Source organism: Odocoileus virginianus, chromosome 29 (genome assembly GCF_023699985.2).
Source record: "Odocoileus virginianus isolate 20LAN1187 ecotype Illinois chromosome 29, Ovbor_1.2, whole genome shotgun sequence".
NCBI classification, from domain to species: domain Eukaryota; kingdom Metazoa; phylum Chordata; class Mammalia; order Artiodactyla; family Cervidae; genus Odocoileus; species Odocoileus virginianus.
Window position 1 is genome coordinate 20,071,861 of NC_069702.1, and position 26,340 is coordinate 20,098,200.

Sequence of the window (26,340 nt, forward strand, 5' to 3'; positions counted from 1 at the left end):
AATTGTAATTTATGTATAATATATACATACACACATACATATATATAAAATATATACATACAAATATGTACACATTGCAATTTATTCATTGTATATGTAATAGAATATTATTCAGCTATTAAAATGAATGAGGTCTTGCCATTTGTGGTAACATGGGTAAAACTGGAAGACATTAAGTGAAATAAATCAGATTGAGAAAGACAAGTACTATGTGATCTCTCTTATATGTGAGATCTATATGTGTATATGTATACGTACATATGTGTATATATATATATATATATTTTTTTTTTTTTATTTTAAGACAAGCTTAAAGATACAGAGAACAGATTGATGGTTGCCAGAGACATGAGGTAGGGGATGGGGAAAATAGGTGAATTGTTCTTTGTATTTTTCTGGTTTAAGTAAATTTTATTTTTAAAAAAAGACTGGATTGTATGGCACACACCATGAATGCAAAACTCACATATGTTATAGCCTCTGCCACCTAGCTAGAGGCACGTGACAAGAACTTCTGAAGAGTTTAAATATCCTTGTAAGACAAAAAAAAAAATATATATATATATATATATCCTTGTAAGACAGTGAGTGATCAGTACCATATGTAGGTCCACCTTAATTATAATTCAGTCCTCATTTTCCTGATGATGATCCATCAGCAGTATTTGTCCCCTTGTATGGGGCCCATGGGTTTGAGAGGGATGCTTAATTGAGATCAAGCTTTGTATTATTTAATTTAATCCTTGCCACAACTCGATGAGGCACTGTTTCCATTTTAAAGTGAAGAAACTAGGCTTTCTTTGTATGTTAGCCTTATACCCGGGGTTGGCAAACTTTTTCTCTTAGGGACCAGATCATAAATATTTTAGGCTTTGTAAATTGCACAGTTTCTATTGTAACTGCTGAACTCAGACACAGTGGCACGAAAGCAGACATAGCTGATGTGCAGGTGAGTGGACGAACGTGACTGTTTCCCACTAAAGCTGTCTGGACACTGGAATTTTAACTTCATGCTCATGAAATACCATTCTTTGACTTCATGCTCATGAAATACCATTCTTTTGCTATTTCCCCAGCCATTTAAAAATATAAAATGCATAACCTCTAGGCCATTCCAAAACAGGTGGTGAGATGGGCTGGCTTGTGGGCCGCAGTTGGCAGACTCCTGGCTTATATGGCCAGTCAGGTGTGGAGCCAGATTTGGAACTGCGTCCTGGCAGAGGCAAAGCCCAACCCCTTGCAGGCACAGGTGGTCTTGCAAGGAAGTGAGGTGCAGGAGTCCTTTTGTCCTTGTTGTGATGGCTGTTTAGTCCTAAAACCATAGAAAAAATAGCCAGTAGTATCAGGAGAACGTTATGAAGCGACCTTTACGAATTCAGTTTAGAGACCCAGACAGTAGCAGATAATTCAGGGCTTCCCTGCTGGTCCAGTGGTTAAGAATACGCCTTGCAGTGCGAAGGACGCAGGCTTGATCTCTGGCCCAGAAAGATCCCACTGCCTCAGGTTCAGCTGAGCCCGTGAGCCACAACTACTGAAGCCTGCTTGCCTAGAGTCTCTGATCCACAACGAGAGAGGCCACACACCACAACTCGAGAGCAGCCCCTACTCACTGCTACTAGAGAAAGCCCGTGCAGCCACAAAGACCGAGTGCAGCCAAAAGAATAAAGTAAATAAGGAAGTAAATTTTTTTTTAAAGTACATTCAAAAGTGCTATCAAGAAATCAGCAAAACAAAAAAAAATAATCAAAGCCTATCTTTTTAAAATGACTTTAGGGGAAAATCTGAATTTCTTTCTAGAACTGAAAATGTCTGCGAATATTTTTGTGTATGAGCCAAAACATATGTTTTCCAGACCTCCCCTTCATCTAGTATAGATGTACCACGTGAGTCCTAAGCTTAGGGAAACTTCAAAAACCTGCTCTTGGGTAAACAGCATAGGCCCACCCACGGGTGTTTGCGGCATTCTTTGCGCTGTCGCAAACTTAGAATCTTCAAAAGCATGTTAGCATGTGAGAGAAAGGAGAAGTTACAAAGGAGAAGAACAGAGAGTCTTATTCTTTGTTCCTTCTGGATTTAGCAGGAATTAGGATACTGTCTCAGAGATTATAATTTTAGGTTAATTCGTTAAATACCACTCTTTCAAACGAAAGATGTAAGGCAGGAAAGGCTTACTAAAGAAGGCTCATTGTTTAAAACAACTCTTAATTTGCACATTCATATTCCCCCCTCACCTGGGCCTCCCTCACAACATTGTGCAACGTATTATACTACTTTGGTGCTTTCCCAAGAGAGCAGGTGTTTACTTGTTCTGACATACAAGGCCAGATTTGCTTAATAGGAAGTTTGTAGCAACTATTACTCAAAACTCCCAGTTCTCATGTTATCTTGAGCTGTGTCTTCAAGAGAAGGGGCTTCCCAGGTGGCCCAGTGTTAAAGAATCACCTGTCAATGCAGGTGAGTCAGGAGACGCAGGTTCCATCCCTGTTTTGGGAAGATCCCCTGAAGGAGGAAATGGCAACCCACTCCAGTATTCTTGCCTGGAAAATTCCATGGACAGAGGAGCCTGGTGGGCTACAATCCATGGGGTCACAAAGAGTCGGACACGACTGAACGACTGAGCATATATTCAGTTCTTCAATGGAAAAGAAAATGTTCCTCTAAAAAGAAAAATCATCTGAAATGTAGATGTGATGTAAATGATAGATGTAAATGATAGAAAAAGTATAGATCCTCACAGACAGATGGGTCACATATTTTAAAATCAGTACCTGTGGGACTTTGCTGGTGGTCTGGTGGGTGACTCTCTACGCTTCCAATGCAAGGGGCCCAGGTTCAAGCCCTGGCCAGGGAACTAGATCCCATAGACTGCAACTAAAAGATTCTGAGTGCTGCATCTAAGACCCAGCACAGCCAAATAAACATTTAAAAAAAAAAAAAAAAAATCTTTGTACCTGCAGCAGCAGGTATTCTATTAATATTTGGTTCTAACTGAATGAAAAGTAAGAGTCCTTTAGATCTTGTCCCTTTGGTTGTAACTATAACGCTCAGATTTTACTATATTCTATTATGTTGAGAAAAATAAGGAAAACAACCTGAAGCCATCCACCTCCCAGTGCCACTCATCTTTGCTTCGTTTTGGTTATTAACAGCATTTGCGTGTTCAGAAAAATTATGTAAGGAAGGAAATGGCTGTCATGGGAAGTCAACAAAACACTGCACCCATCCTAATCAATGGTAGCCTACTATGGGAGATGGGGAGGGACGGGGAGGCCTGGCGTGCTTCAGTCCATGGGGTCGCAAAGAGTTGGACATGACTGAGCGACTGAATAGCAACGATGTAATCCCTTCATTAACATCTGGTATTGTTTGATGAGAGACTAAATGTTTATTTGCCCAAAACAAACCAGAATCTTTTTGTTTTCTCTAGATTGTGATACCATTCTTCAGTCTGTATAATCAAAGATATTTATTTCCTCAATGAGGGCTGTGCCAACCGCCTTCCCAACGGCCATGTCAACTTTGAGGTAAGGGTAGGCTGCAAAAATCTGAGCGCAGAGAACGAGCCTCTCCACCAAGAGCAGAGAGGCCAGGCCATCTGACCTTGATTCTGAAGTTCTCAAACCAAGTTTTCTCTTTCCTTGCTAATCTGTGAGAAGATAACAGTGCTGAGCAGAATAAATTAGCTACACCATTATTATTCTTATCCAGAGATATTTGAGTAACTTTTCACCACTACCTAAAAATATCAATAGCTGATTTTTCTTAAATTAAGAAAATGGTGTAGTGCAGAAGATTAGAAGCCAGAAGAGAACATTAAATGGAGTGGTTTCATCCAAGCTCATGATTTTTGACAACTGCCTTTCAATTCAACTTTCATTTGATTCTTTCGTAGAAATTTTGGGAACTGGCCAAACAAGTGAGTGAATTCATGACGTGGAAACAAGTGGAGTGTCCATTTGAGAGGGACCGGAAGATCTTACAGTATCTGCTCACAGTACCAGTCTTCAGTGAAGACGGTGGGTAGCCTGTTAAGCCGTGACCCCCTACCAGGATCTGTAGATCCTATGATCAGGAAATCAATGTATTAAGTGCTTGGTGTCTGGTTCCTTATGTAGTATGAAGCCTGTCTTCTGACCTGTTCCATCTTGAGTTTTCTGTTGCACAAAAAACTGTGTGATTTATCCCTAAAATATTTGAGTCAGGCGCTCACTCACTCTTCACCCACAAATAGTACATTTCTGGTTTAAACAAACTTTTATAATGTTAGATCTGCAGAGCTTTGGGGCACAAATGGAAAGTTACTGAGGGATTTTTTTCCCCTTGTGCAGGCTTGCTTTAATGGAGAAAAAAGGTGTTTCATGACATGTTGATATTCAAGACAAACTTGAAAAACAAAGCAGTTGCTACCCGCCGCTATTTGTAAAACATAAACCATGGAAAGTCTTAACCTGTTAAAACATTAGGGACTTTGAGGCAGAAACAGTGATTGTGTACCAAAAAAACTGACAAGATATTTAAAGTTCGTAAAAGACTTGGGAATTGATTATATTACTCTATTATAGCCTAATATTATACAAATCAATTGCACTATTAACTGTTTCTCATGGTAGATTGATAGTGTTTATGATAATGACTAAAGAACATTTTGAATTAATAAGATCTATTCCAGGGGGCTTGATTGTTATTAACCTCTGAAGACAGGATTAATACCAAGCTTTTAGAGCTTTGAAAATCTTTTTGACTTAAAATTAAAATGAAAAACATTAGAAAAGTGAAAAATTGACCTAAAAACCCTAACTTTTTACCTGCTAAAAGCTCTTTTAAAAAGCTAATGGGGTCCAGGAGTCTTTTTAAAAGCTCTGGTGGTCCAGTGGCTAAGACTCTGTACTCCCAGTACAGAGGGCCTGGCTGCGATCCCTGGTCAGGGAACTGGATCTCATGTGCCGCAGTGAAGACTGAAGATCCCATGTGGCACAGCTCAGACACGGCACAGCCAAATAGATAAATAAATCCAGCAGAAAAGGCTCCCCATCCCATTCCCCCTTTTTGTAAAGAGTATAAATGTGAGTGTATATTCCAGTCCTGTGACTTGCCTTTATAAGCTTTTTTTTGCCTCAAAAATTGTCTGAGTTACGGGCCTCCCTGGCGGCTCAGTGGTAAAGAATCTGCCTGCCAATGCAGGAGATGGAGTCCAATCCCTGATCCGGGAAGATCCCACGTGCTGTGGAGCAACTAAGCCCGTGCTCCACAGCTATTGAGCCTGTGCTCTAGAGCCTGGGAACCGCAACTAGAGCCCACATGCTGCAACTGCTGAAGCCTGAACACCCTAGAGCCCATGCTCTGCAACAAGAGAAGCCAGCACAGTGAGAAGCCCTCTCACTGCAACAGAGAGTTGCCCCCAGTTGCTGCAGCTAGAGAAAAAGCCCACCCAGGCCAGCCAAAAATAAATAAATGTAAATATATACATATAAATAAGCTTTAACAAAATAGAACCTTGGAGAAATGCTATGGTCATGTCAGACTTTGCATGTCTTTCACAAGTATCCCTTTAAAAAATAATAATAAATTGTCTTAGTTAACCAAGTACTTGTTTGGTCTAGAGGCCCCTGGCGTTTTGTTGAGAGGGTCCAGCAGGGGCAAAGTGGTGTTCTGTGTTTCTAAAGCTTCCCAATGGTAATTTGATGTTTCAAAGAGTGTGCTTTGCTGTAGGATTTCGCTGAGGTTGAGTGGGGGATGAGTGGAGGTGGGTAATGTATCGGAAGAAGGCTTCAGCATTCATGCATTCTTCCTTTTGGTTGATTGTAGCTCTCTACTTGGCTTCCTATGAAAGTGAAGGGCCTGAAAATCATATAGAGAAAGACAGATGGAAGTCTTTAAGGTGAGTCTCATGGCTTTTCATTGCTGTGCAAATCTAAACATGTTGGCCTAAGTGAAAAAGGCCATGTGCTTGCTGTAGGAAGTCCCTGCCTGCGTGTTGGAAGCCCTCTCTGTAGCTTATCTCTTGTTTACTGAATCTTTGTGGCTCGAAATCTTCATTGCCATCCTTCAGTTTTATTGCTCTTTTTTTTTGAAATACTGACGGATATACAGTGACTCTGTGCTTCTTTTTCTCTCCCAGTATTTTATGGGATGAGGAACTGAAATTGCCCCATGGTGTGTTAAAAAGGCCTCTGACACATTTTCTTCATCTAAAAGATAAGAATTGTTCTAACACTAAAATTTTATTTGACCTGAGATAAAAAAAGACCAGTTGGTTCAGTAAATCTGAGAGTGTCACTTATTGCCTAGATCTTGGTCCCCTCTTTGGTTTGAGAGAGAGTTAGGACTTGAAACGTAATCCACAGTCGTTTCAAATTTTAAACATTTTTTTATTCTATTAGTGTTTTTGAACAAAACTAGGATAGATAAGTTTGTCTTTTAACCACTTGAGATGCTTTAGTGGGTGAAAGTAGCCCAGGATATAGAATTACTATAACCAAAATTGCTGTTTGTCAAATTTAAACATTTTTTTATTCTGTTAGTATTTTTGAACAAAACTAGGATAGAGAAGTTTGTGTTTTAATCATTTGAGATGCTTTAATGGGCGAAAGTAGCCCAGGATATGGAATTACTATGACCAAAATTGCTGTTTGTGTATTTTTACTGAGAGACTCTGGGAGCGTGTGCCTTTTGGTACCAGGCCCATTTTCTCTTCTTTCCAGAGTTGGGAGCCTTCGTTAAACTTGATCAGGGCTAGGTTTTATGAACCAGGGTATCTAAGATATATTTGCTTTTGTGTGACTTTGTTTCAAAGGAAAATGTAGGCCTTCTTTGAACCTCTTGTAGAGGAGAGATAAGGTATTGGAATAGGCATTGGAATTATTATCGTTAGAACAAATCGTGGTAACAGGCAAAGGATTGGGGCGGTTTCTTCTCCGCCCTTCTGCTGTGTGAGCCCTTACGCTGAGCACCAGCCCCTCCCTCGTGTCTGCCGCAGCTCTGGGCGTGCTCTTGTGCTGCTGAGCAATGACATTGAGGGTATTGCAGGTGTTGGGCAAGGCAGAGCACCCCCACGGAGGATAAAAAAAGGAGTATGCGATGGCTCTTTGCAAAACCACACATGCCAAGTGGATACTAATGCTCATTAAAAACAGAGACATCACTTTGCCAACAAAGGTCCGTCTAGTCAAAGCTCTGGTTTTTCCAGCAGTCATGTATGGCTGTGACAGCTGGGCCATAAAGAAGGCTGAGCGCTGAAGAACTGATGCTTTCGAATTGTGGTGCTGGAAGAAGACTCTTGAGAGTCCCTTGGACTGCAAGGAGATCAAACCAGTCAATCATAATGGAAACCAGTCCTGAATACTCGTTGGAAGGACTGATGCTGAAACTGAAGCACCAGCACTTTGTCCACCTGATGCGAAGAGCTGACTCATTGGAAAAGACCCTGATTCTGGGAAAGATTGAGGGCACGAGGAGAAGGGGATGAAAGAGAATGAGATGGTTGGAGAGCATCACTCAATAGACATGAGTTTGAGCAAACTCCAGGAGATAGTGAAGGATAGGGGAGCCTAACACACTGCAGTCCATGGGGTCTTAAAATGTTGGACACTGCTTAGCAACTGAACAACAACAACAAATTCTCAAATGATGTACCTGCCAGAACTAGCAGTTCTCCCAGATAATATGAAAGACTTCAGTGCTTAATATTTTTCTGTCCTTTTTTAAAATTTATTTTTAAATTATTTTTTATTATAGTTCATTTACAATATTGTGTTAGTTTCTGGCAAAGCAGTTCGATTTTATATATGTGTACACACACATACATATGTGTGTATATATATATATATATATCCTTTTTCAGATTTTTAATAGGTTATTACAAAATACTGAGTATAGGTCTTTGTTGTTTATTTTATATACAGTAGTGTGTATATGTTGGCTTCCCCCGTGACTCAGAGGTAAAGAATCTGCCTGCAATGCAGGACATGTGAGTTTGATCCCTGGGTCAGGAAGATCCCCTGGAGAAGGAAATGGCAACCCACTCCAGTATTCTTGCCTGGAGAATCCCATGGACAGAGGAGCCTGGTGGGCTACAGTCCAGAGGGTCACAGAGTCAGACATGACTGAGGTGACTTAGCGACCCAATATACTTTTATTACTTTAGAGGTGTGGAGAAATTCCCAAACTTGAGTATAGCAAATCCCAGTGGATTAGTGACTTAGCATGCATGGACAGTGTGTGTATGTTACTCTAAAAGTCCTAATTTATCCCTCCCCCACTTCCCCCTTTGGCAATCCTGCTTTGTTTTCTATGTCTGTGAGTCCTTTTCTGTTTTGTCCATCAGTTCGTTTGCGTCATTTTTTTAGATTCCTCATGCGCGTAATATCACATGATATTTGTCTGACTTACTGTAAACTGTTTAAAAATCGAGCTTCAAACACGGGACAGACAAAACTAGTGCTAGGTGAGGATTTTCATCCTCCTTCAGATCATCTGCTGCCCTCCTTCTGATCGTGTCTTCTTCCTTCCTCAGATCCAGCCTCCTGGGCAGAGTTTAACACACGGGCTGCTGTTTCTGCTGCCGCCGCCGCTGCATCACATAGATCATCGAGGGGCTGGCCTTTGTGTTCAGGCCTCTTGTGCTACAAAAAAAAAAACCCATGAAGTCCCTGCAAGCACGCTCCCTCGAGCAGATGGGGACCTTGCTCCCCGCAGCTGACCATTGACTCAGATTCTGTGAGACTGAAATGTTCGCCGAGGACACTTGAGAGAGAATCCTCTAAGGGTCCCAGCTCTGCGATGATTCATCTCCTGGAATTTCCATGTGAATCACAGCTCTGCACCTGGATGGAGCTTTCTTTGTGTGTGTGTGTGTGTGTGTGTTTGTTTTTGTTTTTTTTTTTAATTTGGTTCAACATTTGCTGCTAATGGGACTTGCCCCGCTGAGGGCTGGCTCTTAGGAAGCCCATGTTTCTTTGTTAACTTAAAAGAAAAAGGGAGAGAAGGGAGGGGAAGCAAGCCTTCCTTTTAGATCCCAAACTGCAGCTCAGTGGCATTGCCCCGGAGGGATCAGGCTGGCTGGAAGCCAACCTCGGACTTAGTTTCCCTGAGCTCTGGCCGTGTTGTGAATTCCCCTCTTCCCTCTTCCTACGAGGTTTTGAGTTGGCTGCTGGTTAGCAAACTCCTTTTTACCCATATAAGTTATTTAATATAATAATGAAGCTCAACACTGTGGTAGGAAAATAGCCACTAGGAAAAAAAAGGCAGAGTTTGTCATTGGACTGCGTAACGTTCTAGAACAACTGTCTGTTTTCTTTGCCCTTCTGAGCTGTTTACAACTGACCACTGTGTTCTACGGATGTATTTTTTTTGTAGTTTTTTTGTTACTTAGTTTTCCATGATGTGTATTATTTTTTCCTCTTGTAAATTTTAAATTATCTGACTGTAAGGGTCTTGGGAGAAAAAAACCCCATGGTCTAATTACAATTTAATTTTTTAACAGTTTGTTATTTTTCATTACCTTTTGGAATCTGTTGGCAACTGAACATGTGAACAGAAAACAAATTGGAAAAGTTACCCCCCGCCCCCTACCCACTAGAGCAGTGAACAAAACAAATGAAAAACATCTTGCTGTTAACTCAAGAGGTCGATCTAATTGTGAAATAGTTCACCGTGTTAAACATCTAAACAAATCTGTAGTTGCTCTGCAAACAGCCATTATATTTATTTACTCTAGGAGAATCTGTAGAGTAGTAAACTGTGCTAATGAAAAAAAAAAACAAGACATCATGTTCAAAACAGAGATGTATTTGAAAACTTAATGACATGGTTTCAAAAAACAGAGCATGTCTGTATACTGCACGCCATCTCAGCAGACCGAAAATGTCTCTAAGCTGTCCTTTTACAACCATCAATATATTTGACACTCTGCGGCCTGGAGTTGTGATGCCTTTCTTTTCTTTAATGGATGGAATTGATGGGGGAGGTAGGGGCGGTGGGGGACTGGAGTCTCAGTCATTCGACTCAAGTGACTGGCTGGAAATGTGTCTTGTCCTTGGGGAAGTGGCCTTTAGAAGTATGTGTGTGGATCCTGACTTTCTTGAACCCATTCTCGAAAACAGGAAAGTGGTAGTTGCTCAGTTGTGTCCCACTTTTTACGAACCCATGGACTGTAGCCCACCAGGCTCCTCTGTCAGTGGGATTCTCCAGGCAGGAATACTGGAGTAGGTGGCCATTCCCTTCTCCAGGGGATCTTCCCAACCCAGGATCGAACCCGGGTCTCTTGCACTACAGGCAGATTCTTTAGCACTGAGCCATCATTTAATAAGCATCACTTGCTAGACACTTCTGAATGTTTGGCATGGATCATCATCCTCATGCTTTTAGGTGTGGAAACAGGTGCCTCAATAATGATGATGATTTGTTCAAGGCCATGTAGCTAATAAGAAACGCAAAGACTTGACTTAAACCTTCTAATTTCAGAGCCCAGGCTTTAAATCACACTCTCCAGCCTTCTCAGACTTCAGTATCACCTTCAAGCTTTCACAGGGGTCTTGTTGACTTGCAGGTGTGGATTTTGTAGGTCTGGGGTGGGGTGCTGGGAATGCTGATGTTGCTGGCCCTAGAATCCGAAGAGCAGCAGGGTGCCCTACCGCTCTGCCTCCCAGTCCCTTCACTGCCTTTCCGTGAGCACTGCATCCTGCAGGTGTTGCCATGACACCAGCAATGGCCATCTTTCAACCACTTACATTGGGGGGGGTGGTCTGCAAATGATGGGCTGCTGGCCAAATCTCCTTTTATTTGAGCCACAAGGTGACAATTGTTGGAAAAAATTGAGAAAAAAGTGTTTCACGATACATGAAAATGATATGAAATGCAAGTTTCCACATCCATAAATGAAGTCTTTGGGATACAGACACACTCACTTGCTTACACACTTCCTCGCGGCTGCTTTTGGCTACCAACCAGGGTCTTATAGTTCAACAGAGACAGAATGGCCCACAAAGCCTCAGATATTTACTCCCTGCCCTTTACAGAAAGAAAGTTTGCTGCTGACCTCGACTCTCTTAACTGGTTGTTCCGAGTATTACAGTGAGTTTGCAAATATGCTCTAAGATTTTCTATTTAAGGCATTGTTGTTGTTGTTCAGTTGCTAAGCTGTATCTGACTCTGCGACCCGACAGATGACAGTACACCAGGCTTCCCCGTCCTTCACCATCTCCCAGAGTTTGCTCAAACTCATGTCCCCTGAGTCAATGATGCCGTTCAACCATCCCATCCTCCTCTGTCGTCACCCCCTTCTCCTGCCCTCAATCTTTCCCAGCATTACGGTCTTTTCCAATGAGTCAGCTCTAATGAGTGGCATTAGATACATAAATGGGGCTAGTGAACATTTTTTTTTCCTAAAGTGATAAGAGGCTTAACAAATTAGGGATTTTTAGAGATTATAAGGCTGTTTAAACAAAAACTCTTCACGGAAAGAGTTACCATTCTCATGTGTGTCTTTTGTTTTCATGCCCAGATAAGCCAGCAGTTTAAACTGAGCCGTGGCAGTCATTCACCATCCTCCTCCGGGTGCCGCCCTCGGGTTTGGGTCTAGGTGCCTGGATCATGGCTGCGGCTGGATGGAAGTCTGGGTAAACACAAGTGTGAACGGCACCCCGTAGGTGTGGATTCCGATGTGTTCTGTTCAGGCACGCCCTGCATTCCTGGGCTGCAGGCTCTGAGCTGAGGCCTCACATCAATCTGAGTTGGGTGGGGAAGGAAGACAGCCCCCTTTCAGGATTTGAAGTGTCCCTTGTGTTTGAGGACAAACCCCCTGTGTTTGAGGACACAGACCCAGGTTCCCCAGCGGTAGCCCGCCTTACATCTAACAAAGAACATCATTGGAAAAGGGTTGCCTCGCGTCTGTCTTTGAAGGTTTTCAGCCTTCCCTCTCCGCTGGCCCCAGCTCTGACACCCCTGCTGTTTCCTCTCGTAGCTCTTGCACCTTCAGCACACTTGTGCTTCTTTCTGTTCTGCTGCCTGTTAGCCTCCTGCACATAGAATCCCGGGAAAGCATGGCCCAGCCTTGGAAGGAATGTTCAGCTACAAACGATAGAGGTTCTCTGCCTTCCACTTGGGTGCATTCTGTTTACCCTGTGGCCTGTCTCAACAAAAGCCTCTGCCTCTATTCCAGACATGTCTTGCTATTCTGATGGAGAGTGGACCACTGGGGATAGAAACGTGGGCTAGAAAAGCTGATTTTTGCGGGGGGTAGTGGTGGAGGGGAGCTAAGACTTCAAAGGAATTCCTGAATTTGCTTCCTGGAGAAAAACGTGCTTAGTGACCTGGAAACTAACTAAACATATCGAACTCGAAGAGATTCTGATGACGACTCAATTAACTTTACCCTTAAGACATTTTGAAAAGGAAAGACTTTTGTCAGACCTGGGCTTCTAGAGTTTTAATAGAAAACTGGGGACTTCCTGGATAAGTCAAGCCAAAATTTTTTTTCTGGGTTTGAAAGATTAGGCAATAGATTCAGTTCTCTGCTTCATGTCATCAAGATCACTTTATTCTGTGCTAACAGAAGAGATGTTGGGATCTGAGATCAAGGTATCCAAACGCTGCCTTTGTTAAAGGTTAGAGGCTTGTCATTTGAAACTAGCGAATAAGTCCAGATCCATGCAAAATAGACCCTAATTAAAAATCTGCCTTAATTCCGTACTTAAGAATCAACTTCTCTTAAAGGATGCATTTTTTTCCTTTACTTAACGCAGTGAGGATGTTCACAGGTAGTCAGTTCCTGCTTTAGTGCTAGCAAGCTTTGGCAGGTTTAAACCCCACTCCACAAGCCTGAACCCTCCTTCATTTCATTAAGATTTGATCTAATGAGAAATGAAACATCCCAAAGTGTGTACTCACATTCTGGATAGCATGAGATAGCAGTTTTAGAATATGGTTGTGCGTGATTCTCCAGGCAAGAATACTGGAGTGGATTGCCATGCCCTCCTCCAGGGGATCTTCCCAACCCAGGGATCATCAAACCTGCATCTCTCTTGTCTCCTGCATTGGCAGGTGGGTTCTTTACCACTAGTGCCACCTGGGAAGCCCCAAAATATGGTTAGTTGTTAGCAAACTTAAGTTTAAATGTGCACATAATCCAACATTTTGGGACTTCTATGTAATGGTCTATGGAACACAATTTCCAGAAGTAAAGAAAAAGGGAACTAATATTTCTCAGAATAATCAGGAAAATTTTGTGTTCCTTGAAGAGTGCCAAATCAGTGGGCTTTCTACCCTAAAAACAAGTTTGCTTTCTTTCCCTCTTTCCACCTACGCTGCTCAGAGAAAATGAAAGCATGAAATTGTCTTTTCCTGGATGAGTCACTGTGGGAAAGTCCGTTCAGCAGTGTTAGTCCGCTTGGTTGAGACACAGCAGTGGGAGGACCGTGGGTCTTGTTCATTTTTCACAAAGCAGTTCTGGATCCTCATACGTGCAGGTGAACAATGTGGGGTCTACATGTGTGTTCAGGACTAAAACGGTGAATCCTGGAGCTGGTTACCTGTCTGGGAATTGGAGCTTCATGGGTTTTGCTTTACTGGGGCTGAATAAATCCCAAGTGCCCCCCTATAATAGTTGGACTTTGGAAATGAGTGTAAATTTCAATGATTCTGATCCAGTCTCTTGGTGACCCCAAGGACTATAGCCCGCTAGGCTCCTCTGTCCATGGGATGCTCCAGGCAGGAATACTGGACTGGGTTGCCGTGCCCTCCTTTGGGGCATCTTCCCGAACTAGGAATTGAACTTGCATCTCTTATGTCTCCTGCATTGGCAGGCAGGTTCTTTACCAATAGCACCATCTGGGAAGCCCAAAGAATGGGAGGCCTATGGGCTAAACCTCACTCTCCCCAGATTTTCTGGACTTTGGGAGAAGTTTCCCCCCGCTTTGGGACCTCAGTGTCCTCAATTGGAAGTAATGGGTCTGGATTAATTGATGTCTGCTGTTCATGGTCTGAGAGTTTGTGATTTGGGAAAGCACTTCCTCACCTTACTGAACTAAGAGGTGAGTTAGCAAGTCAATACAGCATCCTGCATTTATGCTGCCAACCCCTTCTTTCTGCCTGACTCTTTATTGTTTTGTTTGTTGTATCTGAAAGGGGAAGGAATAAGAAGATAATTGCTACTTGATTGGAGACAAAGAAGTTACAAAGGCTCAGCTCCCCCCTCCAGTTCCACTCCACACAAAGGTATAGGGTTCTTTATGGTAAGGAGTGATTGCTACCCAGACCAGAAACCAAAAAGTTCCCTTTGTGCAAGTCCAGTTCTGTGATTTCAAAGGTTCTAGATGAAGAAAACATAGTTTCCAAAGACTACAAAAATGCTTTGTTGTGTAGACTATATCTTTGCCATGGCAGCTGTTGCAGTTACGCTGGCTTGTACAGATAAAATCTTAGATAAAGTGCCTGTTCACACCTAGTCATTTACAAATGAGTCAATATTTGGCTTAAAAGACCAAAACTCAGACTCATGATGATCAGAGTCCGCTTCTGCATTTTGTCAATTTTCATGTCTTAAAAATGATTGGAGGCCTCCTCTGAAGACTCCTGAATTTGACATACCTTTTACAGGAAGTCCTATACAGAAAGAAACCAGAATGGGCATGGACCAGTCATGTGAGTGTGGATACCTTCTCTCCTTTGGCTACAAATGCTCCCTGAATCCTAATCCAGGAAGACCTGTGCAAAAGAGAAAAGATCAAAGGAAGGAACAGGCAAACAACTCAGAAGAGAGAGAAAATTGTAGAGGGATATGTAAATGACAGAGCTTTGGCAAGTGGAAGAATTTGGGAAGAGATGTAGCATTAGCAGTGTTGGAGCTTTTGAAATACTCAGACATTGAAGATCGAATAAGAAAACGAATCAAGGAAACCTGTCCTCTTGGGAAACTACAAGCTATTTAGCTACTAAAATCGGTATTAGGGAAATGGATAGAATTAGATAACTAGGGAGGATATTTTTAATTACAGTAATTTACTGAACTCCATAAAATAAAGTTTGTAAAATTCTGGAAAACAGGCATCACCAACCCTTCTCCACCTATTCAAAAATTATCAAGGCCTTTGTGCAGGGCAGAGAAGAGCTGGCAGGAGGGCATGCTTTTTCAGGCAGTTGAGACTCAGATGGGAAATAAGGATAACCCACAGGGTTCCTAGATGCCCCCCTCAAAGGCTTAAGATTTGTAAAATGCTCTTTTTCTTTCAGGGTGTTCACTTGGCTTACAGGTAAACCCAGCCATGCCGCAATGGCCAGGTACACAGTGGGATAAATGGGATCCCTTAGCTCTGTTCTTAAACTTTATGAGGTGGGGGTGCAGGCCTATGACCAAGGTACGCTTACAAAGAGAACTTGGAATATTCAGAGATTTCAGAGTATGGTGCAAAATCGTTCTTGGATTTTTCTTGAGTAGTTTTTCAGCCTGTACTCTGTTAATCTGGAAAGAACCTGAAAGGAGTTTTACATTGCCCTCATGGAAGGCAAGAAGCTTTCCAAGTGGTGCTAGTGGTAAAAAAAAAAAAAAAAAACAAAAACAAAACCTGACTGCCAATGCAGGAGATGTAAGAGATGCAGGTTTGATCCCTGGGTCAGGAAGATCCCCTGGAGAAGGGCAGGGCAACCCACTCCAGTATTCTTGTCTGGAGAATCCCATGGATGTACAGAGCCTGGCAAGCTATAGTCCATAGGGTCGCAAAGAGTTGGACACGACTGAAGCGACTTAGCACCTGGAGGGCATGGGGCTTCCCTTCAGATGGTAAAGAATCTGCCTGCAATGCAGGAGACCCAGGTTTGATCCCGAGGTCAGGAAGATTCCCCCTCGAGAAGGGAATGGCCTCCCACTCCAGTATTCTTGCCTGGAGAATTCCATGGACAGAGGATCCTGGAGGTTCCCAGTTTCTGGGGTCACAAAGAGCTGGACACGACTGAGCAACTAACATACATGGAAGGTATGAAGGAAGTTAGTTCTATAACCGCTAATATCAGGGGAACAACTGACTGAAACTGCCTGCATTTCGAGCAGGCATAGTGATAACCAGTTGCATGAATTATCTTAAACAAGAGGTCCTGGTAAGGGATATGGAACGAACAAGCTACCACCAACCGGAAGAGTTCAGGAAAGGTCAAAAGGAGAGCGGAAACACCAGCCTACATATGCTCCCAACCTCCCAGAACCCTCCTCGCTGGAATCCATCTTGGCTGAGTGATGCATGCGCTGCCAGGAAGGACCCTAATGGGCCAGCCAGAAGCAATTCAGACACTAACCCCGTCACCATAAAACCTGAGACAGCAAGTCACATGGCAGAGTGTTTCTCCTGGGTTCCCTTACCTTCCTGTTCTCCACCTAGCTGTCCTTCCCAATAAAGTCTCCTGCTTTGTCAGCAAGCAAGTCTCCCCAGACAATTCATTTCCGAGTGTTAGACAGGAGCTCACTTTCCGGCCCTGGAAGAAGTTTCCCTTCTTGCAACACTAAGCTTGGCCACCTCTTTCAGCATAATCCCCAGGTGCTAATGGAGTCTCTTTTCTTTGCCTTAACAAAGAGTCCTATCCATTATCCTTGCTTGGAATGGGCCTAGGCCCCGGGAGGTCAATGGGCAGGTGCTCTAGGGGGTAGGGGATGAATGGAGGCCACTCAGCCTTGTTAATATCAGACAACACTATTTCCAGCAAGGCTGGCACAGCCCCACCTCCCATCCTTCCCCCTTAACATTCTCCATGCCCTGGAGTTTCTCCTCACTCCTCATTTCAAAAAGTGCATTTCTTTAGGGCCTGCTATTTTAGCATGCAATTTAAAGGTTTAAATTTGTTAAGCCAACTCATACTATTGAGCGATTGACAGAATCATTTCAAGTAGGTTGTCTAGCTGGTAGAGTATTACGACATATGTGTGCATGCGTGCTAAGTCTCTTCAGTCATGTCCTACTCCTTGTGACCCCGTGGACTGTAGCCTGCTAGGCTCCTCATTACATGGAATTCAACAGGCAGGAATACTGGAGTGGGTTGCCATGCCCTCCCCCTGGGAATCTTCCTAACCCATGGGTTACATTTCCTGCATTGGCAGATGGGTTCTTTACCACTAGTGCCACCTGGGAAGCCCATTTGGGCATACAGTAGAGTAGAATTTAGAAATTCTAGTAGAATTTAAAAACTTAGGCAGCGAGGAGAGAAATGTGGACAAGAGGACCTTATAAAACCATACATTGGAAGAACTTTAAAGGTTTGACCAAGCAATTGATTCCTCTAGCCATCAAGCTAGTTGGTGAGTGGCCTGGGACTAGAGCCACAATCTAGGACCATTCCTTGGCCCTAAGCGGCTTCCTTTTGGAGCAGGTCAGCCTGTCTGGGACTCTGCCCAGGTTCACACCCTCAGCAACTTGTGCTGTTTTCAGCTAATCCAGCACTTTTGAATTCACAGTTTCTACTTTTCAAAAAAAAAAAAAAAGGAAAAATCTCATTTGAGATGGACAGAGTATGCTGCACAGTGTATTGAGTGCTGAGATACTGGGGTGTGAATAAGACCCAGAACCAAGGTTGAAGGAGCTCACCTTCCCCTGAGGAAACTATCCTGCAGTGAAATAGGTGTTGGGAGTCCATCTTCCCTAATTCTCCCATTGAACTGTCTACTCTGAACAAATCAGCTTGGGAGATCAGAGAGTTTTCCTTGTGGATGCAAATCTGAGACCTTATGAATGTTTGCCTGGGCAAGTCCTACCGATGTGCGTGAAGGGCCAGGAAGCTATATATGGATATATTATTTTGTTCTGATTGGCACTGAAATCCATCCCCAAGCTGTGTATGGAGCCTGTACTGAGGCAACATCCACCCTGAGAAAGGAGGGCTTTATTGTAATTCATCCTCCCTGATGGAGAACTTTTTCCTACTTGGCACAGAGGCTCTTGGATCCTAAGAGCAGCATTCCTGAAGGACACAAAGAAAATATGCCATTCAAAGAACCACCTTGTGTTTGTTACATGTGAATTAGGGTTTAAGCTGAGGCTTGAGAGGTCGTCAGGACCCAGAAGGAGGAAAGGCTGGAGATCTGTGCTGAGAAATGGCACTTTATCCAAAAGGTCTATGCCGAGCCACTGAAGGATTTTTAGCAGTGAGGTGACAAGGTCAGACATGCATTTTAGCAAGAAGATACTGGCTGCTCAGTTCAGTTCAGTTCAATTGCTCAGTTGTGTCCAGCTCTTTGTAACCCCATGGACTGCAGCACGCCGGGCTTCCGGCGTGTCCATCACCAACTCCTGGAACTTGCTCAAACTCATGTCCATCGAATCGGTGATGCCATCCAACCACCTCATCCTCTGTCGTCCCATTCTCCTCATGCCTTCAATCTTTCCCAGCATCAGGGGCTTTTCCAAGGAGTCAGTTCTTTGCATAGAGTGGCCAAAGGATTGGAGTTTCAGCTTCAGCATCAGTCCTTCCAATGAACATTCAGGGCTGCTCAGCAGAGGACAAATAGGTGCTGGGGGGAGGGGTGGGGAGGATGGAGAGGTGGGTTGGGGAGGGATGATCTTATAAGAATAACTTGCAGGGGCTGGGTAGGTGAGTCTTGTCTTAGACCAGACAATAAATTAGGAGGATATGGGCCCAAACAGGGAAGATAGAGAGGAGGAAATAGGTTCATCAAACGTCAAGGAGGCAGAGATAAAAGCTCTGGGGGAAGGTGACTCACATTGTGAATGCCCTTGAGAATGAAGAGGAGTTGAGGCTGAGGGCAGCAGTTGTTTGTGTTATGGGCTGAATTTTATCCCCCCAAAGATGTCTTGGAGCCCTGGTACCTAGGATTCGTCCCTACATGCTCTCCGGTCCGAGTACCTCAGAATGGGACCATATTTGTAGGGAGGGTCTTTTTCAGGGAAAATCAAGTTGAAGTAAGGTTATTAGTATGGGCTCTAAACAATACAACTGATACGCTTCTAAAGGGGAAATGCGGACATAGGCACAGGCACACAGAGGGTTCAGTTCAGCTCAATTCAGTCGCTCAGCCGTGTCCGACTCTTTGCGACCCCGTGGGCACGCCAGGCCTCCCTGTCCATCACCATCTCCCAGAGTTTACTCAAACTCATGTCTATTGAGTCGGCGATGCCATCCAAGCCATCTCATTCTCTGTCGTCCCCTTCTCCTCCTGCCTTCAATCGTTTCCAGCATCAGGGTCTTTTCAAATGAGTCAGTTCTTCACATCAGGTGGCCAAAGGATTGGAGTTTCAGCTTCAACATCAGTCCTTCCAATGAGTATTCAGGACTGATTTCCTTTAGGATGGACTGGTTGGATCTCCTTGCAGTCCAAGGGACTCTCAAGAGTCTTCTCCAACATCACAGTTCAAAAGCATCAATTCTTTGGCACTCAACTTTCTTTATAGTCCAACTCTCACATCCATACATGACTACTGGAAAAACCATAGCCTTGACTAGATGGACCTTTGTTGGCAAGGTAATGTCTCTGCTTTTTAATATGCTGTCTAGGTTGGTCGTGACTTTCCCTCGATATTGCCATGTAAAGATGGGGTTATGCTGCCACAAGCCAAGGAACTTCCAGAAAGTAGGAGATTGAGAGCAGGTCCTTCTCTGATGTCTTCAGAGGGACCATAGGCTAGCCAACACCTGCATCTCAGACTTCTGGCCTCTGGACTCCAGAGGTCATACATTTCTGTATAAGCCACTCAGTTAGTGGTACTTTCCTACAGCCGTCTTAGAAAACCAACCGTCTGTCTCTTTTATGATTAAATTATATGCTAGTTGGAGTCTGCCATTAATTAGTGTTGTGACATTAATTAAACCCCTCTAATAAGGAAGAGGTTTATAAAGGGATTAGGTAATCCTTCCTACATTTTACCTTGAACTCTGAAACTACTCATTCCATTTTATTGCAAAATATCTTTTTAGGGTTCCATATTTTATTTGTTGATTACCTTCAACTGCTCCAATCTTAATCAGTGTAAAATGAATAGGGAACTTGAAAAGTTTGCACAAGTCAGCGAATGTTAAATACATATCATGGAAATTGATGTGATCTAGACCTAAGATCCAAACCAAGGTGACATGGAATATGTGGGCCAAATGGTAGAGTCATACAGGACTAAGGAGAAAATAATATACCTCTCATACATGCATACATTGTGGTCCAGAGGATTTATGTGACCTGGGGCTAGTGTTTAACACATTTGTGACAGGGTTGAAAGTTAAGATTTCATCTCCTGACCTGTGGTCAATTATTTCTCCTATACTGCTGGTTCAATGTTGAATTTCTCTTTGCACTGAATTGGTCTGAGGCCACCCCCAGGTTTTGAATGCAGATGCTAAAAGTCAAATGATATAAGGCAGTCTATCTTGCAGGAGTTCAAGAAAAGAGCTGTTATAAAAATAAACAGCAGCATATGGGAGAGCAAGCACAAAGTCAATGCAAAGAGAAAAAAATATTTATTATCAAATCGGTCTCACTGGCTACTTCTCAGTCTCCTTTGCTAATTGCTCCTCAATTTCAAATACCCAGGGATCAGGGACTCCTTTAACATCACTGCAGTGGTGACTTCCTTCAATCCAGTTGCTTCAAAATCCTCTGCTACCTGGTGACATCCCCATTTGCAGGATAAGAATATATATATGCATATTCTTTTTCAGACAAGCTATTGAATATAGTTCCCTGTGCTATATAGTGGAGAAGGAAATGGCAGCCCATTCTAGTATTCTTGCCTAGAGAATTCCATGGACAGAGGAGCCTGGTGGGCTGCTGTCCATGAGGTCACAGAGAGTCGGACACGGCTGAAGTGACTTAGCAGGAGCAGCAGCAGTGCTATATAGGGACTTATAAATAGTAGGTCCTTGCTGCTTATCTATATTTTGTATGTACACTGTGTATGTATCTGTTCATCCCAAACTCCTAATTCATCCTTCACCTTTGACTTCTTAACCTTAAATAAAGCTTCCTGTAATATAAACTCTCGGTTCCACAAGCCTGGGTCCACCCTTTACTGTCCCCTGGGACCCAGACATGTACACTCCACTCCACTTGGATGGTCATGTCCAAAAAATGAAAACAAAAACACTCCTGATTTTCTCATCAGCAGTAGTCACTGGAGCAAGTCACCAAATACTTCCATGTCTCGAATTCCTAGGCATGTGCTGGGTTGCATTTCCCATCATCATCTTTGAAGTTAGGCAGAGGCCAGTGGTGGCTTTGTCTGGTGAAATGTGAGAGGAAGTGACTTCATTTCCCAGCAGGCGCTTGAGAAACCAGAGTACAGTTCACTAAGCGCCCTTCCCCGGACCTTAACCTCTCAATTTCTTCCCTCTGGCTCTTCCCAAGTTCTATCGTTTCATAATAAACGGGTGATTTAGCAAGTGAATATGTCTCTGAGTTCTGTGAGCTGCTCTAGCAAATTAGTTAAACCCAAGGGGGAGGCTGTGGAAATTTTCAAAATATAGCCAATAGGTCAGAAATACAGGTAATAGTCCATACTTGTGATTGGCATCTGATGTAGGGGAGCTGGGAGGTCTTGCAGGACTGTGCCCTTAGCCTGTGGGATCTAACTCAGAGTTCAGCTGAGTTGTAGGACCTCCAGTTAGTGTTGGAGAATTGCTCGGTAAGTGTGGGAAGAACCCCCTCCACATGATGAATTAGTGATCATAACTGTTTCCCCTAAGCACCAAACCCCTCCCCAATGCTTCCATTAATTTGTTATAACATGTATGGAATTTGACTGCGATATGTTACGTGTGTGTTGTATGTTCAATCATGTCCAACTCTTAGTGATTCCATGGACTGCAGCTCACCAGGCTCCTCTGTCCATGAAATTTCCCAGGCAAGAATACTGGAGTGGGTAGCCATCTCCTTCTCCAGGGGATCTTCCCGACCCAGGGCTCGAACTTGCGTCTCTTGTGTCTCCTGCATTATCAGGCAGATTCTTTTACCACTGAGCCACCTGCTATGTGCTAGATTCTCTGTTAACTCTGGATACAATAAACTTATTTACTTAACAATGGTCTTATGCAGTGGAAACCATTCTTACTTTTACTGAAGTGTTAGGGAAGCCGTGGCATAGAGATGTTAGCACCTTGTTTAATGTCACAAAACTGAGTGGCACAACTCATATTTATCTATGGCAGACTCTAAATTCACATTCTTGATTGCTCTATGATTTTACTCCATAGATTAGGAAGATTTCAAAGATATAAGAACAATTGATTCTGGCAATTTTTAAAATAAGTATTCATGCTATCTTATGGGTGAGTAAATTCAGACCTTTGCCAGCACAGAATTCAGAGCTCACTGCACAGCGGTACCCACAGACTATAGATGGATGTCAGCGTTGCCTGGATACCGGTCTGGCAGGGAATGACAGCATTCCCGCACGATCCAGGTCCACTCACATTTTCATCACTGACCAGCAAGAAGATTGAAAAGGTCACAAAACTGATGTGGCATCAACATTCAAAACATTTCTGCTTTGCTGCAATAAGGAATAAAACCTGGGGATTCCCTGGCAGTCCAGTGGTTAGGATTCCAAGCTTCCACTGCTGGGGGCCTGGGTTCAAACCCAGGTTGGGGATCTAAGATCCCACAAGCGGTGGGGTACAGATGAAAAAAAGAGGAAAAAGAGGAATAAAACTAAATCAGATGAAGCTTGACTGGCTGAAGTTAGGTTCAAAACTCACTCTTATAAATGCAAGGAAAGAGAATGTGTCTTACAAAAGTTCAGATAAAGGGCCCCAGGGATTTAAATTGACCTCTCTCTCCAACGGACCAATAGTGTGGCATCATGCAGCTGCTTTTAGCAGCCATCTCAATCTCACTTAGAAAAATCCTGGGGCTTCCCTGGTGGTTCAGTGGTTAAGACACCAAGTTTCCAAAGCAGAGGGGGTGAGTTCAAAACCCTGGTAGGGGAACAAAGATCCTGCATGCCATGTGATTCACTTTGTGGTACACCTGAAACTAACACAGAATTGTAAATCAACTATACTCTAATAAAAATTTAAAAATAATAATAATAGAATCTAAAAAAAGAGAAAAAATCCTGCATCTGGATATAGGACTAGAGGTTTTTGACCATCTGTGCTGCTAAACCACATCTGTAGTTTTGTCACCTTATTCTTTTGTCATCCTGTTGTCTTTGCTTCTGAGGCTTTAAGAGGGACATTGATAAACTCAGGAGCACCAAAAAGACAGTGATAAAGATAGTGAAGTTTTAGGAATCCAAGGCACATGAAAGTTTGGCCAGACCCAGAGTAGTTAAGCCCTAAGGGATAACTTGGTGAGAAATAACCACCACCAGAAGCTTTCAGTCTATGGTGTAACAAGAAATAGTTAGGGCCCCAGATTGAAAATCGCAAGGATACAGACTTCAAGTCAATGGAAAGAATTTTCTAATGAACAGATATGTCCTGTGTTCCTAATGGTTTCAGGAGATATTCTCATGGATGGTAGTAGAACCATATCCCTGCCTTCAAAGTGCTCACTGACCAGTCAGAGAGACAGCTCACTGACTTGTTGACCTGCTTAAATGCAAAGCTTTGAAGTTGCTGGAGAAGTCAGCACCGGCCCAGGGCAAGGAGTGATTGATTCTCCCTAGGTGGTCAGGGACCCTTCACAGCAGGGATCATTAAGCATAACTTGGAACCACAAGTATGAGTTTTGCAGGGGATACTTGCAAGGGAAGCGTTCCCAGGAGAAGCTGGTAAGGGAGTTCAGGATATCATATGAAGATGGGAGGGAGTGTGTGACTGTCAGTCGCTCAGTTGTGCCTGACTCTGAGCAACCATCCAGGCTCCTCTGTCCATGGAATTCTCCAGGCAAGAATACTGGAGTGGGTTGCCATTTCCTCCTCCAGGGGATCTTCCTGACCCAAGGATCAAACCTGGGTCTCCTACACTGCAGGCAGATTCTTTACTGTCTGCACCACCAGGGAAGCCCAAAGATTAGAAGGAGCCAAGCAAGTGTGAAGTCCCAGAGTCAGCCTGAGCTCTGGAGCATAAATGACACCCCAGTGTTTGTCCTCCTTGAAGCGAGAGAGCTGGGCTTCTGTAATTCCACACCAATCTGTCACTGGTAATGGGCTTCCCTGATGGATGAGCAAGGGGAGGGGATGAAACTCCCCAGCATACCGGGAAATACACAGCATCTCCAGGGTCACGGGTGCTGGGAGGGAGGAGGAAGCCACCAGCAGCAGAGCAGGCAGAAACTGGAGCAAGGCTGTGAGATAGAGTTTAAGGATCTCGTGGTTCTGGCAATCTGGTTTCACTCTCCGGGTCCTCTCTCAGAGTCATGTGAAAGTGAAAGTTGCTCAGTATGTCCGTCTTTTTGCGAGCCCATGGACTGTAGCCCGCCAGGCTCCTCGTCCATGGGACTCTCCAGGCAAGAATCCTGGAGTGGGTTGCCATTGCCTTCTCCAGGGGATCTTCCCACCCCAGGGATCAAACCTGGGTCTCCTGCATTGCAGGCAGATTCTTTACCATTTGAGCTCCAGGGAAGCCCAGAGACATGGACGGGAGCTAGCCAAAGAATCAGCTGAGTGAAGGTACAAAAGTGATGTGCGCTTAGAAAGATAGATGCAGTATTTCTCGACACAAAGGGTGAATACAACAGAAGCCAAAAAGGCTAAAGAGCTGGGGGTGTGGGGGGGTAGAGTTTTGTGGTGCCAAGTGAAAACATATTCCAGCAGGATCAGGAGACACAAGAATCTCAAGTAATTCTAAGAAAAAGTACTGCAGTATGTTGACGCGTGATGGAAGCTGATTATGGAAGGCCGTTCAGGATTCCAGGGTGGCCTGAGGGTCTCCTAAGCAGGAATTAATGGATGCATACTTTCGTTCTCTGACAGATTTTCTCAAACTTTCCTGGTACAGAATTCAAGGTTTAGAATCGCTAGTCTAAAGTAAACATCACCAACTTTTTGCCTGAGCAGAACTTTGTGTATCAGCATACTTCTGAATCTGCTATAAACCTTTCGGGAGGTACCTGACCTGGGTGCCCAAGAGTTGTCACGGATGTACAGAGCAATATGTCATAGGTCTCGGGTACTCGGACACATGTCATAGGACATGGCAGGGAGATTAAAGGACCAGTGGCCAAGGAACCAATTTGAGAAGATCCTAGTATCATTATGCATGTGTGCTAAGTCACATCGGTCATGTCTGACTCTTTGTGACCCTATGGACTGTAGTCTGAAGCCCTATGTCCGTGGGATTCTCCGGGCGAGAATACTGGAGCGGGTTGCCATTTCCTCCTCCAGGGCATCATCCTGACCCAGGGATCGAACCCATGTCTTAAGTTTCCTGCATTGGCAGGTGTGTTCTTTAACACTGGTGCCACCTGGGAAGCCCTCGTTATGCATAGCTGGGTACCCAACTATGTAGGACCAGGCCTAAGGTGAGAGGAGGGGGTGAGTAAGGCACCTTGGGTACACAGTTTAAAGAGCTTCATGTTCAGGGTCATGGAGGTACAAGTGAAGTCCTCTTTACATTTTGCACCCTGGGGCCTCACTTCCCTGACCCTGGTTCTGATCATCAGTCACCCCAAAACTCAGTGGTGGTGGCTCATGAACCTGTGGATCAGTAATCTGGGGTGATCCAAGCTCGGAGGTTCTTCTGCTGGTCCAGGCTGTGTCCATGTATCCGTGGTTTGGCTGGTTGATGATGGCTGGAATGTCTAGGATGACTGGACCCTTGCTCTGTATGGTCTGTCATCCACTGATTTGTTCACATGGATGTCTGAAGTTTCCAAAGAAGAGTAAGAGAGAGCTTTTAAAGCCTCTGCATGTATCGGCTTTGCTGTTGTCCCAATAGTCAAAGCAAATCGCAAGTCCAAGAAGAAAGGGTGGAGAAATTGACTCCATCTCTTGATGGGAAGAACGGCAAAGTCACTTTGCAAAGGTGCACGCATCCAGGGAAGGGACAATTTTGTTGCCATTCTTCAGTTTACCAAAATCTCATGTGCAGAGGAAAGGGTCGTGATTTCTATCCATAGTCAAGGGAGCCGTGGAAGCCTTTTAAGCCATGGAGTCATGATCAGATTGAGCTGCCAGAGATGTCTCTGTAGCAGCTGGAAGAAAAAAAGGAAGATTGGCGACAGGAGATGGGGGTTAGAAACGATTGGGTAAAGGTGAAAAATGGTGAAACCTTGTACCAAGAGAGCAGCAGTGAGGATGGATCAGGAATGTTTAGCACTTAGAGTGAACAAGTATGGAAGCTGTCACCAGCTGGAGAAGGAAACTGTGGGATTAGAGATGGAAGCCACTTCCGGGTCAGGGTCTCCAGACTCAGGTGAGCTCTCAATGCTTCCTTCTTCCTGTGGTCGGTCCAGCCGTCACTTTTTAAAAAGAATTC

The 26,340-nt window shown here is 43.8% G+C and overlaps 1 protein-coding gene across 1 annotated transcript in view; it reads left to right on the forward strand.

Moving 5' to 3' along the window:
* Positions 1 to 9,918, forward strand: part of RASGEF1B (RasGEF domain family member 1B) — a 621,423-nt gene extending 611,505 nt beyond the window's left edge. The window contains 5 exon segments of the mRNA XM_070458246.1: positions 3,428 to 3,451; positions 3,453 to 3,524; positions 3,893 to 4,016; positions 5,806 to 5,878; positions 8,513 to 9,918. Of these exon segments, the coding sequence (XP_070314347.1) occupies positions 3,428 to 3,451; positions 3,453 to 3,524; positions 3,893 to 4,016; positions 5,806 to 5,878; positions 8,513 to 8,537 (318 nt within the window). The 3' untranslated portion in view covers positions 8,538 to 9,918.
* The last annotated feature ends 16,422 nt before the right edge of the window (positions 9,919 to 26,340 follow it).